Genomic DNA, 16209 nt, shown 5'->3' on the forward strand with positions numbered 1-16209 from the left:
ATATTCCTTGATTGAGGAAATGTCTCATTTACCATGTAAATCATACTCTATTTATTCAATGTTATTTGCACTATTTATTAACAGCTCTCAAACAATACACAATCTTCCATGTTTCTAGATATACTTACCAGAAATTCATGTTTACAGTAATTTGTCTGAAACTTTTGTGCTAATGCTTATGTGCTGTTTCAGCTACAGATGTATCTCTTTAAACAAAATCACGAAATTCACAGTAGATTGCTTATCTCAGGATACAAAACGTTTATTACGAGAAATGCAATATTTTCTGTATTGGTGCTGGTAAGAACCCGTTATTATCCGGATAGCAAAATTGTTTTTGCTATAGTGATTTCTTGCTAATTTCTTGCTGGTGTGTTCTTGGTATCTTTGTTTATTAATACTGACTTCATGGTGCAATTTTTTGCAATTATTCATAGCGAGGTCCCTGCAAGCGAAAAAACAAACTTCTACAATAGCTTTTACACACTATGGTTTGTGTTGCTAACCAAATGCTAACCAGAATGACTTCAACTTTAGAACAACGCCCACTCCATAGAGAAATACCTCCATGACTTAAAATACGTACCTATTATAAACTTGGCACGAACATGCCTGGGTCAGTATCCGAACCCAGAACTTCATGATTCAAAAGTAATAGTGTTTGTCACGAAGATCGCCACTTGCAGTATTTATTGGATTCCTGATAGAAATTAATGAAGTCTTCAACTCTCATTTATCTGATATCCATTGCCAAACAAAGGTATTTTTTTTAGGGTCGCCAAATAAAATATTTATTTTATTAAAAAAAATTGTTACGAGCTGCGAGTTTTATGAGAAGAAATTAATCATTTAACGGCTAAAATTTTTAAGTTAGTAATCTACCTGACAAAGTGGACTGAAGAACACAGATCGTAAGTAAAAACTGTTTGCATGTTCAGTATCACTTTTTGTTAAACCTAATATTTTCGCTATTTAATAGCAACCACACTCTTCAGGAAACACAAAAAAAAAAAAAAAAACTTCAAGGTTATGCTTGAATTTAACTGCCCAAATAGCCTTTGAAAGACTACACGTTAAGCATCACGTTACACAAACATGTTGATGTTGTAGTGTTTTTACCCACTAATGTGTACATTTAAACCCTACAAGTGAGAAGTAGCTGCGTAAGTAAACTTTGTTTCCGATTAAGATTTACGATACCAGCTAAACACACAGAAAAATGTTAATCTCGTCAGTGACTGAAAGTAGTAGCATTGAACATATTTATAATGTTATATATTTAATGGTAGTTGTCACGTTATCGGAAATTGTGCGCCATTGCAGACCCTTGAAAATATTTAATATTAATAAAATTACTTTACTCGGAAGGAAATGAAGTTAACATAATTCGTTCAGAAAATAACAACTTTATGATTTTCTGTCTCAATCTGCACAGAACTTTACATTATTGTACGCAAAAGAAAATTTAGTTATAAATTGCCATCAGGATCTTCTGACGTACTGAACTAAAACAGCAAGCAACATGTACCACAGGATCAAGCCAACAGGATCATGCCATCAGGATCAATCCTTCAGGATCCAGGGATAAACTGGGATACATGAAACACCAGCCATATCCAACACAGAATATATGACGGCTGTAATCAAAAAATTTCTTGGAAATACTGCAAAATCCAATGTGTCAGCTACTTCGGTGCACAGCACCAATTCCTCACAGAAAATTAACGACGTTAACAATTCTATTCATATTTTTGGCTCCCATTAGACACGTCCGTTACGTGACTAAATAGGACGTACTTAAAATGCAATTTATCAAAACAAACCTTTCGTAATACAATGACGTACTTATTCTAATAAAACAACAAACATAAAATACAAACATTGAAAATTTATTACAACTTCAATACAGTCATTTAAACGAATTTAGTTATTACAACACTTAAAGTGCGAATAACAGTTTAAAGTTACCTTGTTTGGATGAAAGTAACTATTTATAAAGACGAAGATTATAATTCATAGTTACCAACCATCATCTGACGTTATCTAGCACCATTTGAACAATGTTTTGGCTGAACAATTTGGCGATGGCGAGGTGAAACAGTGACTTCAACTACGTCGCTGCACGCCGTCTCCTGACAATTTCTAACTCCATGGATCAAACAGATCAGTTCCGCGTGACTGACGTCATCATTTGTCACGTGAACCAATCAAATGGCATATCCGCATCTGCACCATCAGCTCCGACGCATCAGTCAGATGCTACTACGCGAATGTTAAGGCTGGAACTACAATTTTATGCTATCAGATCCTTGCTAAATTAAGAAATTGAAATTATTTTTGTTTATATAACCACTGAAATGAATATCCCACCAAAGTTCATTATTCTGTAACTGTTACAAAAACACCACTATGTTGTTAGACCTCCATTTCACAGCTTTCTTCTTCTATAGATCTTTTAAAAAAATATTCACATTATAACTCATGTTGAATTTCAAGTAACCACATTCCGCACCTGTAACGAAAAATCGACTGACGTAAAATCACTTTAGTTTGGCGGCAAGTGCATGTTAATACATGAAAGAACTGGCCACCAGAAGCTCACGTGACCTCTACTGTCCGTCTCACGAGCAAGTACAATCAAACTTAGATTTTTACCGGCAGCCACATGAAAGTTGGCAGTCCTATTTGACAGACAGTACTTGCCTTCATCACTGGCAACCTCCACTTCACTTGCCCGTCTACATGCAGTTTGCTTGAGTTTTTTTTTTTGTATCAGAATCCGCGTTCCCCAGGCACTTGGGTCGCGAGATGGCGGCAGCCAATCCCAAAGAAGTAATGGACGCCATCACGCTGCTCAGGCGGAGCAGAGGCTCCACCACGCAGGAGATCGCCCGGTTCCTCAGCCGCAACCACCTGGTGGCCCCGAGGGCAACGGCCGACGCCTGACGCTGGCAGAGCTGCGCTCCATGGGCCTCGTGAGCCGCAGACACCGCCGCTACCAGGTCAACACGCTGCCCCCGCAGCCGCGCCTGCTGCTCTCGGTGACAGTCAAGCCGAGGAGACGGTCTCCCGGGCGCACTGCTTCTGCCACGAGACATCCCAGGGGGACTCCGAGGAGAGAGTCCAGGAGGAGGCACTTCAGGAGCACTTCTCCAAGGAGACATTCCAGGAGGAGGACCTTCGGGAACACTTCTCCAAGGAGAGAGTCCAGGAGGAGGCACTTCAGGAGCACGTCTCCAAGGAGACATTCCAGGAGGAGGCACTTCAGGAGCACGTCTCCAAGGAGACATTCCAGGAGAAGGACCTTCGGGAACACTTCTCCAAGGAGAGAGTCCAGGAGGAGGCACTTCAGGAGCACGTCTCCAAGGAGACATTCCAGGAGGAGGACCTTCGGGAACACTTCTCCAAGGAGAGAGTCCAGGAGGAGGCACTTCAGGAGCACGTCTCCAAGGAGACATTCCAGGAGGAGGCACTTCAGGAGCACGTCTCCAAGGAGACATTCCAGGAGGAGGACCTTCGGGAACACTTCTCCAAGGAGAGAGTCCAGGAGGAGGCACTTCAGGAGCACTTCTCCAAGGAGAGAGTCCAGGAGGAGGCACTTCAGGAGCACTTCTCCAAGGAGAGAGTCCAGGAGGAGGCACTTCAGGAGCACTTCTCCAAGGAGACATTACATGAGGAGGATCTTCAGGAACACTTCTCCAAGGAGAGAGTCCAGGAGGAGGCACTTCAGGAGCACTTCTCCAAGGAGAGAGTCCAGGAGGAGGCACTTCAGGAGCACTTCTCCAAGGAGAGAGTCCAGGAGGAGGCACTTCAGGAGCACGTCTCCAAGGAGAGAGTCCAGGAGGAGGCACTTCAGGAGCACTTCTCCAAGGAGACATTACATGAGGAGGACCTTCAGGAACACTTCTCCAAGGAGAGAGTCCAGGAGGAGGCACTTCAGGAGCACTTCTCCAAGGAGAGAGTCCAGGAGGAGGCACTTCAGGAGCACGTCTCCAGGGAGACATTCCAGGAGGAGGTCCAGGAGCACAAAACCTCCAAGGAGGTATTCCAGGAGAAGGTCCAGGAGCATAATGTCTCAAATGAGGTATTTATGGAGGAGGTTCAGGAGCGCCATTTCTTTCAGAAGAAGCTCTGCAAGCAGGCGCTGCAGTAGAAGGTGGAGTTCCGTCGAGGAACGCTACACGAGGAGCGGCAGGAGCACAAGGGTGAGGACACCCTCCAAGACGCGCGTGTACGTGCTCAGGGGACCGGAGTCGTGAGGACCACGAGGTCTTTCCCTGAATCTCACTTGTGTATGTTTCGCTAGATGTGTCGGTCGGACAAATTTTATTGCCATTTAGCCTTTATACACGTCTTTAAGCTTTACATTCTGTGATTTTTTTATGGCATTTTTGAAGCAAAATGTATACAATTTTAACAGTGTTTTTTATTTTCATTCTTATGTGCATACGTCTTGGCTGCACCTACCATGTTCAAGTTTTTATTTGTTTGCTAATTACAGTTTTTTTTACTGATAAGTCTTTTAAAAAAATAAGGTCATAAAATATTTGTGTGTTATCCAGCTGTGCAAAACCATAAACTAGTGAACTTCTAGTAAATAACCACGACGCAATTAGTCACGTAAAAGTTTAAGTAATGAATGTTTGCCTGCCATTTTACAAACAGCAGATAGCACTTGGTGTGTGCATATTAGATACAGAGACTGAATTCGACCAACAAACTTTGACTGCAGGTTAATCACGGCAAAATAAGTTGAAAACATCTGTAAGACTTATAGCATAAAGTGCTTCTCAGGGCTGGTCTACGTCTTTGAAGTTGGAGTCGAACATAATTTTATTGTGAATAATAAAAATACTATTTAAGATATAACACAGAGCATCTGAATTATGTTTAAATGAATAAAGTTCCTCAACAAATCCGAAATGTATCGCTGTAGCAAAATTATTTCATTGGAATAACTGGGAGTAACTTCTTTGTTGTCAACAAATAATTTTGTAGTGTGTTAATACTCCCAATTATTTCAATTAAATAAATTTGTTATGACAAAATTCGCTGTGGTTATAGAACTTCATTCAATTAAACATAATCCATACGTTGAATGTTTTATCTTAAATACTTTCCCTATTAATTAAAAATTTAAAAAAATGTTTTTTAGCTTCAAATTCCAAGACGTATACCAGCCTTGGGACGCACTTTAGACCATAAGTCGTATAGAGATTATTGTCGTGATGAACCTTATACAGACTCACTCTGTATAAGTGCCGGTCCCGTACAGGTCAAGTGTAAACAAATATGAACACAGTCATACCAGCGTTAGAAAAGAACACTTAACGTATTCATATGTAGCCTTTTTTCTAAGTACATTTATAAATAAGATGAAGTTTAGTATAAAATTGGGAAATCCGCCGAAAGTAACGTGCACAGAAACTCGTGCCGCGCGTTCAAAGTGTTCCTTCCACCTCCAGCCCACGCTGGATGACATTAAGTTGGGTGAGAGAGGAGGGGGGAGGGGGAGGGGGAGGGAAGATTAAATGGAAATACGTACCTCAGATTCTAAAGTTGGCAAGCTTCTGGATCCGCCACGGCGCGGTATTGTCCACTGTCTTTCTTGCGTACTGTAGCCAGGATTGTAATTCCCTTTGTCACCCACCTTTCATGCTCACTCGTGTGCACAAGAAGACCCGTGTCTAGTAGCCCCTGCGCATCACCTCGGTGCTAGCGTAACTCCTCCACATCACACGGAGCCTAATATAATGCGACATGCTGCATCGCCGGTAAGGACAGCGATTAGGCCGGTATTCCAAGACACAAAAATAAGGGTTTAGGTGTCGAATATGCTACACCTGTACCCTAACCATATTCCAAGTGCACGACAGGACACGGCCAGTCCCATTTTTTTTTGGAACGGATTTCGGTGTCCTATCCATTGCCCAAATTCCGCGCATGCGCAGAGCTCCCTTTTTCGTTGATATCGTCCAGATGGCGGACCCGCGTCTGGTGCCATTAACTCGTGTAATATTCAATTTCGTGAATATCTGGGGGACGCACCAAGAGTGTTGGTGTGCCAAGTGAAACTTTCTGGTAGCGAAACTATCCTGGAATACATATTGTACACTTTTAATGGTCATAACAAGAAATTATCTCGAGCAGGGCACCGTTTATTAAAACTGTTGCCTGTTTGATTGTTTACTGGGATTCGGTTTGGACAAAATTATTATTTCCAGACAAAATTTGTAGTTGTTCTCTAATTGTGATGGGAAACTTGTTTGTCAGGTAGAAGATGGATGTACGGCGTAGTTCAAGTGAACGTTTCGTGGGTTTAGCTGAAGCCTTTGAACCACGAATCCGCGTTCTGATCTCTAGGCTTATATCGTGGTGTGAAAAGGATGATGAAAGTGCGACAGAATACTGACAGAGAGGTCTGTCGTGTCAATCAAATAAAGAGTTCAGCCTCCGCAATACCAAGAGATGATTCAATGATTCCCCGTGATCCTGAATATGTGGCAACACGACGCAATGTGAAGGGCCTTCTAGGGTGATTGGGGGGGGGGGGGGGGGGGGGGGGAGAATTCCCTGGAGCTCGGGCATCAGAGAGCCCGGTTGAGTTTCGAGATGATTTTTAAAATTGATGGGTTTGCTCTGATAGTAGGACGAAAATGATTAACCTATTGCTAACATAATGCACAGAAAACCTTCCAAGCTCGGCGACACATGCAGATCACATTTGCAGTTATAATCATGGTAACACTTACGAGTTTTTGATATATTTTTTTAATTGTGTTATTGAATATTGTAATATTTTACATTGAGTAGTTGGGAGGGGGCCCGGCAAAGTTATTCCCCTCCCCCCCCCCCCCCAATTGGATTGTTTATGCAATAATTTTATTGTGAAATAAATTATTTAAAAGTAAATTATAATGCAATTAAAATTGAGTTAGATTGACTGATAAGTGGGGAAAAAAATTATAATTACTAGAAAGAAACTAAAGATTTTTTTTTCTGACTGTTGATGGTACGGGGTAGGCCTGATAGGTAGTTTTAGTGTTTAAAGTGCTGTCGGGAACCCGAGGGTCTGGCATCTCGCGACATACGCAGGCACTTCCCGCGAAACGGCGCCAACATAAACTCCGCGGGCAATGCCAGCCTCGTCGCGGTTTCTCGGCCAAGCCTCGAGCGTTGTCCGCGGTGAAGCTTCATTGCGAACCAAACACAATACTTCCCGTTGCATTGTCCGCATGAATTTCTTCCAAAACGTTTTCGATGTGTTACCATCTTTAGCTCTCGGCATATGGCATTTGGCGGGGAGTAATTTCGTGAACTGAACGGAAGTCGCATCGAACGGAAATGTGTAACCACGGTGCTGCCATCTGTGGCGGATGGCGCGAAACAATGTTCACAAAACCAAAGGAAAACTTTATAGTATTAACCGCTTAATGAATTATAACAAAATGGGCAGTATTTTTTTTTAAAAATTACTTGTCTAAAACAAGGTACAAAGCCGGCATTTAGTAGTTTTTCCTCGGAGCAGTTTCATCATCTAGTTTAAAATTTCGCCCGGCTGATAAAAGATTAAATAGTCGACGTAGCTTCTCCGGCAACGAATTCTAGCGGCGGGTGCGGAAACTACGTGTGATTCGCGTCTAGAAATGTAGTTGAAAACACAATTTGCATATATATTTATCAAACTCGGCATTATTTTAAACAATTCTGCGTAAAATTTTGTATCCGAGTTTCGCATTGTAAGTCTATTTGCAACATGAGAACACACAAATTTGCTAGTTAACGAGATAGATACACTTCTCTGGCAAGTACTGAAAAACTCACTTTTTTTTACTACACACGTCCTTATTTAATGTTTTTTAATGAACTTAATGGCAAATTTTTTGTCAGTTATAGCATGTACTGAAAACATGAAATGTGGTATACAGGTTTGGATTAATCGTTCGTCTGTAGCCTTCATCTTAAAAAATATGTATTTTTAAACAATGTTCGTAAACTAAAAAAAAAAAAAAAAAAATGTTTCCTTGAAGCCATAGAAACCTAGGTTTTACAGGGTTTTGGAAAATACGCTCATTTTTATGTTTTACGAATGATATTCTAAATTTAGTTTTAAGACTAAGGCTACATACCTACGACCGGTTAATCCAAAAATGTATACCACGTGATTTCAAGCTTTCAGTAAATGTTAGGACTGACATTAAATTTTGCCTAAATTTTCATTAAAAAACATTAAATAAGAACGTTTTAGTGCCTTTTTATAAATAATTAAATGTGGTTATAAAATACATTTATTAAAATTAATGTAAAAAATACACGAAAGAAAAAAGCACAGTAATTAAGTGTTGTGTCTTAGGTTGGCGCTCTTCCCTTCCAGCCCTTGTCTTGTAATTATTTAGTAAAATCTCTAACATGACGCCTTCGGGGTTTGCTACCCGCAATGCTTACGCGCCAAGTGATTAATATAACAGCCAGGAGAGCAGTGGTCTGCTAAGAAAAGAAGTGTCCCAAGGGCGGGAAAAAACATTAAATAAGGACGTTTTAGTTAACTACATAGAAGAGTATACTAGGGCTTTCTCTTCTGGATGTATCGGCGCTGCTTCGGGTATTTAAACCTCCTGGAGGGAGAGTAACAGCATGGAGTCCGCCGACCGAGAACGTCACTACGCCCGCCGACGCTACGACTCCGCGGAATCCGTCGCGCTGCCCGATCGCCGCCGGAACTACGCGCCTCCGGGTGCGACAACGAAACGCCAAGTTGCACTTGAGTGACAGAATAATCACCGAGCCTGAGGTGACAAGACTATTTCTGAAGCGGAACACTGCAGGAAGAGGTTGGAAATGTTCTTAAGACAAGTTTCGGACTCGGGTCATTTTTTTTGGGAAGATGTCGCCGTGTTCGTCGCAGAGTTTTGTTAAGACACTTACTACTGGACGTAGTGTCCACATATTTTTTATATTAAAAGTTTTGAGACCGGACGAATACTTCTTTACACTTCACAGTACCTATAGTAAGTTCGGATAGATTTGAAGTTTCTGCAAAATGATTTGTTTCTAAAAGAAAAACTTGAGTAGTTTGACGTCGTCGACGCACGCAAGTCGCTAGGTCCGTGGAAGTGTGACCCGAACCCGCGGGAGGGTGGGATAGTTTAGTCTTTAGCGCTCTCGGCGCGGCCACTCCGGATATATTAATAGGGCGGCCGTCTGACAGCAAGGGGGACGCTCCAGCGACGAGGCGGACCGAGGACACCTCGCGCGGGTTATTTCTGGAGGGGCGCGCCCTCCCCCCCGGAGCCGCTGCAGTGGTCGACACGCGGCGCCCCGCAGTCCTCACGCCTCCCGCATCTCGGCTCTCGGTGCGAGCCGTTCCGCGAACGGGACGGAAGTCGTAACCACGGAGACGCCATCCGTGCCAAAGTTCAAAAAGCCAAAGGGGGAACTTTATTGCATAAACTTTTTAGTGACTTTTAACAAGATTACCAGCGTTTGAATAAAATTCATTGTCCAAAATCAGGTGAAAATCCGGGGTTTAGTTTTTTTTTTTTTTTTTTGCTTCTGTCGGAGCCGTTTCGTCATATAGTTTAAAATTTCGCTCTGCAAATGGAATGATTCAATAGTCTGACGTAGCTGCTCCTGCAGCGAAACTACACTTAACGAAAAATTATATAACTAATATTACACACAACAATACTACTGTTATATGTTGTAGCTAACAAATACCCCCGTGTTCCGTACTGTTATCTTATGTTTACTGTTGTTACAAAGAGCAAATGTTTTTAGGCCCGCGCGTATACCGCCGGGACGTACCGTTGTCGGTTGTCGCCCGGCTAGAGACCGCGCCGTGACGAACTTCGGGCAAGCAAGCAGAAGGGGACTCGCGTGCACAGACGTCTGCCGGTAGCAGTACGTTTGATTCGCGTCCAGAAATGCAGTTGGGAAAAAAAAACAAAACACAATAATTTGAGTGTATATTTGTCACGCTCGGCATTATTTCAAGGAATTCTACGTTAAATTTAGTGACCCGAGTTTTCGTGTTTTTTAAGTGTATTTGCAACATGAGAACACGTGAATTTTCTCGTTACCGAGGTTAGATGTTACACATCACTTGCGGGTACTGAAAGACTGGCTACAATTTTTTTTTTAATTTGTAAATTAGGAAAAGAGCTCCATGTTGTAATGCAGTTTTAAAAAGTGTTAATGATGTTTAAAAAGTGTTAGACTTACTGATGTTTGATTGGGCGAAATTCTTGTTTTATTACTTTAACAATAATAATAATAGTAATAATTGCATGCATCTGTAGCAAATCATCATTTCGCGTGTCCGATAAATTTGCAGGTGCGAGACTTTCCGATTAATTTTTGTTATTATTTCTATCACATCGCGGCCGCGACGTTACTGAAACGAGCGTCAGAATCGTTAGAATTTTGTTCTTCAATAATGGTAAAACTGATGCAGTGGATTAAAATATTTTCATGGATATACACCACTGCTGGTTGCAGCCATGGTTAATGACTATGACATTATTTCAAATCAATAATCCCTATTGCAAGAATAATTAAAAATGTAACGTGGTGCATTTGTAATACAAATCATTATTAGAGTTTTTTTTTCTTTTACTAGACTTGGGAAATATTTTGAAAACGTCCAAGTACTTTCTATCTGAATATTTATTACATTTTCACTAAAAAAATCTTTTTCAAACAGGTTGTTTAATCAGAGTGATTTTTTTTTACTATAAGCATTTTAAGAATACGCTTAAGGGCGGATGTAAATCTGCTTCCGTATTTCGTTTTAAAACTGTGTTTTTATAAGAGTGAAAATGTCTAAAATGCGTGTTTTCAGAATATATTTTAGGAATGAAATTACCGGTACAGATTCTTAAAAGAACTCAAGGGAATTGCATTGCACCATTTTCATTTCTCCGTCACGTAAAGTTATGGTCACAGCTCAGATCTCACAGTTGTCCTATGCACGACGAGAAGACTGCGCTTAAGGGCGATACCGCGCTAGAAGCACCAGCGAGCGTCGCTTTTACCATCCCGTCACACTAACATAAACATTGATGGCTGTTGTATATGTAGCGTATGTTATGGCAAGATTTTTTTCAATATATGTTTTTGACGTGACGTCTAATAAATCGATGAACGCCGGCTTCACGCACGAAAAAGTGTCCCGTTACGCACATTGTTCCGTCACGCTGTGTCCCGTTACGCACATTTTTCCGTTATGCTGTGTCCCGTTACGCTCATATTACGCTTGCACCGCATCTATCTCTCTTCCACTCGACTGTTTATAAAGTGAAGTGAAAAGTTAATGTGGTTTTCATTGCTTATTACAAAAACAATTTCGGCAATAAAGGTTAATTATTCTTGCATCTTAAAAATCTGATTACTAGTATAATTTCAAGTATTTATTCTATTATTATTAAAATAAAAATGATTTAATTTTATTCATAATGTATGCAATCATTTCATCAATGTTTTGTTATGACGTTGTCACGTTAAACTATCGTCCGTAAAACGACTTTACAGACAACCAATTTTCTTTTTCTTCTTTGTGTTTGTTGCACGGATAAAAATCGCATGTCCTAAATAATGCGATCTTTCGCTGTCGCATCGGGTCTTTCGCGTCGCGCCCGTCGCGCCTTTGTGACCGCAGACGGCCAGGTGGTTCAAGGTCAGACATTGACCGCGTCGAACAGCTGTGGGCGTTTTAACAGCTGTCGTGCTAGTCGCTGCTGAAGCCACACCAGCCGTCTGATCGAATACTACTGCAACAATCAACCTTCAAGTTCGTTGGTTCACTGTTACGGGAATCAGACCAGCGCGTCAGACGCGACGCGAATAAAATAATTTTCCAGCCACTTCACGTGAGAGGCGGCGGTGAGGATGGTGGGACGTTACCGAAATGCGTGTCAGACTTTTGTTTTCGAATAACGATTAAAAACTGGTACATGTTTTTTGTGGTCTAGCATTATTAAAATATGTTGTAAGATTTTGTTCACTAAATTTATCTGAAAAATCTTTGATATGTGTTCACATAATTAGATTTTTCTTCAATGAATGTTAAAATTTAACTAAACGTTTATTATGCTGTAATTAGAAAAAAAAACTTGCGAATAATGATGGATTTTCGTATGTGTAGTACACATTAACGAAAAAAAAAAAAAACATTTTATAAATAGTTTATTTTTGTTCGTCGCTCGGATAAAAACCGCGTGTTCACAATAACGCAATATTTTATTGTGATTCCAGCACCAGTGGCTTATCACAAGGTAAAAATGCGATACACATTATCATCCTTAGGCCAGGTTTGCATGCTACGCAAGAAACACCAAGAACGACATTTTAAAATATCCATCTGTTAGTTACGCAAGACGCAAAAACGCAACGCAAGTATCAGACAACTTTCGACCTTTTTTGCGTTTCAACTTGCGTTTTTGTCTTTCTTATTGAAGAGCAGGCAATGACAGAACACAAGAAACAAGGTTTTTTACTTGAGTATCAAAGAATGTAACTACTATTGGATACACCTTTGCATCTGTATCGTTGCTGCCATCTGTCGCCGGAGAAGAAGGTCTACTCTACAAATGATGCACAATTCCTTCTCTTGTCTGCATGGCCATTTCCTCAACAATGACTGTAGTTTTCGTCCTGCCACAAGCGCACTTCTTCGCCTCTTCAGATTTGGGGAACATTTTGCGAAATAAAGGTCCTGCATGTGTTACGAAAATTTAAGTGCGTACAATGCAACTATGTTGTTTTTATCATACATACATCACGTTTTCACGTGTTAAATATTCGAAGGGAGGAATCAATTTATTGACGATTTCATAAGTTGTCATGATAAAACACGAATAAGGAAGTCCGGGGAAGAAATGTAGTCTTATGCTGTTTTACAATTTCAAGTTGTAAGGTTGGTGACGTCTTGCGACTTCGTGCTTTATAAACAACCGCGATTGTCTTGCGTTGTTGAATGTTGCGTTATTGCAACGTTGCGTCCTCTCCCCAGTTTATAAACCCGGCTTTACGATGCATACCCTTAACACCTAAAGTTTGTTCTGCATCTACGAAAAAAGAAACACAAAAAATGTTGTCATACACCTTAGAGTTTTAAACATAACTGGTCTTTGGCTATACATTCCAGACTACCCTGATTTTTGGAATTTTAAACTGATCTTAATGATATATAGTGACGTAAAACTCGTTTTGTTCTTTCATAATTTTTTTCCCTCACAGCATACATTTAAAATACGAAAGTATTTAATTTTCAAACTACTCGTAGCATAATTAGACATTTTGATGGTATTTTTAGTACAGTAGTTGGCAATCATGACAATAAATATTACAAATTGATGTTTACTGAACTAGCTTCTGTAATGCTAGAATTATAACTAGCAATGCTGCGATTTCACATTTTAAAAACAATCACTAACTGCTTACAGTCTCGTAATGCTGGGGCTTGTGTATCTTCTTTGCATAAATTATCGTGCTTTAACATCAAATAGTTTAAGTTTGTGTATTTTACTGAAATTATTTGCGCTTTAAAGCTGTCAATATGTGATGTGTTGTTATATTAGTAACGTTATACTGTTTACTGTCCCAAACTTTTTTTTTTAAACCAATATTTTAAAAACGTTTCTCTGTTGTGCACTCGTTTTAATCGCGCACACATCACTCATGTTTCACATACAATACGATGTTTCACATACAATACGATGTTTCACATACATCACAACGTTTTAGTTCCTGGTAAATGTAAGCTTGGCCACAAAGAGCAAGCTTATTAACTTCTGCTTCACAAGACTGCCGGTGAATGACAACTGTTTAAACGCCATCGTTTCGCTCCTGTTAAGAGTTTTTTTTTTGTGGTGTCGCCCGAGATCTTGACTCTCAATATTTAGAGCAAAATATTTCATTTAGACTAAATGTGGTGGGGTCCTGTTCTCAATATTTAAATAGTAATTCTAGACGTTAGAAAAAAAATTTAGGAATATAGCTTATAAAAGATGTTCAAAAATGTTTCCGTCTTCTGCCACACATTTGACCGCACGCTAATGCACCGCCTGTACACGGATACGTATGGCTGATTACTGTAGCGGCATGTTTGTGCGGTACTTTGGTGAACAATACGCAATGAGCCGTTAATTGCAAGACATTTACAATATTCCGTCAAAATTGTGAATAGAATCCAACATTGATATTACATATTTGGCTCCAAGTTATTCCGCCTACCTGGGCACACATACTGTGCGCAGGCTTCATAAAAAAAAAACCAAGCTATTCGAAAACTGCTCAAGATATCCGAGTGGCGTCTGCTTAAGAAAATCATTTAAGAATACGCTGAGAGCCGATGAGAAACTCTGTTTACTTATTTATTTTTTAAAACTATATTTTTAGAAGAGTGAAAGTGGTTAAAAAGTGTGTTTTCAGATCAATTTTTAGGCATGAAAAACCCGGTACAATTTCTTGAAAGCACTCAAGGGACTTCCATCTCGATTTCTGAACATCTAATGTTATGGTTACCATTCACATCTCGTAGTTGACGTACGCACGACGAGAATACTGCGCGCCAGTATTCAGAGCCTAGCGCTTAGAGGCGAAACCGCGGTAGAAGCACCAGTGATAGTCAAACTTATCCCGCCTCACCAACACAGATACACCCGTGAGTAGTACTTTTATGTCTGCAAAGTTAAAAAAAAGTCTAATAAAGCAGACCTGCCAACATTCAAATTTAAAAAATCATGAGGTCCTCGATAAAAATTCTCAGGCCCATAAATAGAGGTTAGATATAAAAAACAACAAATGAGAATCTTTAAATTTAAGTGACATAACTGTACATATGTAACATGGTCTCTGTTTCAAAATTTATTTCAACAAATTATAGGTTGCAGATTTAATTTAGTTGAACATAATTTAGCGCTGTCATGTAGTGATCATGCAGAGCCGCAACTAAAAAGATGTAAAATAACATTCTGCTCGTGTAACACTATTATCACTGTTCACAGCAAAATTAATTTTTTTTATTGGAAGCAATACACTTCACGTGTTAGTTGTGTTTTTTTGTAGCGACATGTTTCACAATGTCTCCTCTTCCACTATGCGAGATAGAAAAATCAGCACGGCACACGCTATAAAACGCAACATTGCTTCCTTTACGTGACTTGAGTATTGATGGAAACTCGTTACTGTAAGCTTTCGTAAAACTTGTTTTGTAACTTTTACAAACAAAATCTTGGGGCCCCGAAAAATCGTAAGGAAACACTAATTTGGCGTGAGGGCGTGAGATGGACCTTAAAATCGTGAGCCTCACACCAAAATCGTGAGAGTTTGCAGGTCTGAATAAAGCATTCAAGACCAACCATAATTTTTTGCCAGAAAATGATTAAAAAGAAAAAAGAAAAAATGTGAGCGAGTTTTTTAGTACTCGCCAGAGGTGTGTCACATCTAAACTCTGTAACGAGCAAATTCATGTATTCCCATGTTGCAGATAATACGAAAATCGGGCTCGAAATTTAACGTACAATTCTTTAAAATAATCCCGAGAGTGATAAATATACACGTAAATTGTGTGTTTCAGCTTAATTTCTTGACCAGAATCACACGTAATTCCCGCACCCGTTTCCGGAGCAGCTACGTCGACTATCGAATCATTCGATTTGCAGAGCGAAATTTTTTTACTGTATATTGAAACGGCTCCGATAAAAAGACTGAAAAAAAAAATTAACCAAACCCCGGTTTTGGACCTGATTTTCGACAAGTAATTTTATCAAACTGTCCCCATCTCGTTAAAATCCAATGAAGCGTTATCACTATAAAGTTTCCCTTTCGCTTTGTTAACAATGGTTCGCGCCATCCGGGACAGATGGCAGAACCCGTTGTTTACACACTTCCGTTCCATGGGGACTTCCGTTTCCACTCACGAAATGACGCCCACCAGAGAGCTAAGATGTTCGCGCAACAATGCCTCCCCCCCGCGAGGTAAATCGTGGCTGCGCCACTGCCGCGCCCAGCGAGCAGCGACCCGGAGGAATGTCGCGCCCGGCGGCGCGAGGATCTAGGACCGCGACAAAGCCGTGGTCTGGAGCGTGACGCGGGATGGCGTGTCAGGTGTCGAGCCGCGTGTCGCGCGTGCGCAGTACACAGTACACAGGGCCGCCCACAGGAGGGGGGGAAGGGCTCAGGGAGGGGCAGGATGGTGCCATGGCCAGG

The 16209-nt window shown here is 40.6% G+C and overlaps 2 protein-coding genes across 6 annotated transcripts in view; one reads left to right on the forward strand and one right to left on the reverse strand.

Annotated features, from left to right (window-relative positions):
• The window catches only part of LOC134537776 (protein PALS2), a 73722-nt gene that overhangs the window by 28222 nt on the left and 29291 nt on the right, over window positions 1–16209 (reverse strand). The window lies entirely within an intron of this gene.
• Window positions 585–4417, forward strand: LOC134537777 (protein SON-like). Of its 4 annotated transcripts, none has more exons than XM_063378567.1 (2): window positions 585–760; window positions 2777–4417. In XM_063378567.1, the coding sequence occupies exons 1-2, from the start codon at window positions 714–716 to the stop codon at window positions 4257–4259; spliced, it is 1530 nt and encodes a 509-aa protein (XP_063234637.1). In that variant the 5' UTR covers window positions 585–713; the 3' UTR covers window positions 4260–4417. The 4 variants fall into 4 exon arrangements, with proteins under 4 accessions (XP_063234637.1, XP_063234638.1, XP_063234640.1 ...); XM_063378568.1 differs by having other exon boundaries at window positions 622–911; window positions 2793–4417; XM_063378570.1 differs by having other exon boundaries at window positions 732–911.

This window comes from Bacillus rossius, chromosome 12 (assembly GCF_032445375.1).
Source record: "Bacillus rossius redtenbacheri isolate Brsri chromosome 12, Brsri_v3, whole genome shotgun sequence".
In the NCBI taxonomy this organism is placed as follows: domain Eukaryota; kingdom Metazoa; phylum Arthropoda; class Insecta; order Phasmatodea; family Bacillidae; genus Bacillus; species Bacillus rossius.

What these genes read in the sequence shown, in the direction of transcription:
- LOC134537777 (XM_063378567.1), top strand. Translation starts at nt 714, where the DNA reads ATGAAGTCTTCAACTCTCATTTATCTGATATCCATTGCCAAACAAAG. An exon ending in ATATCCATTGCCAAACAAAG is followed by an intron (nt 761 to 2,776) that starts GTATTTTTTTTA and finishes TTTTTGTATCAG; the next exon opens with AATCCGCGTTCCCCAGGCAC.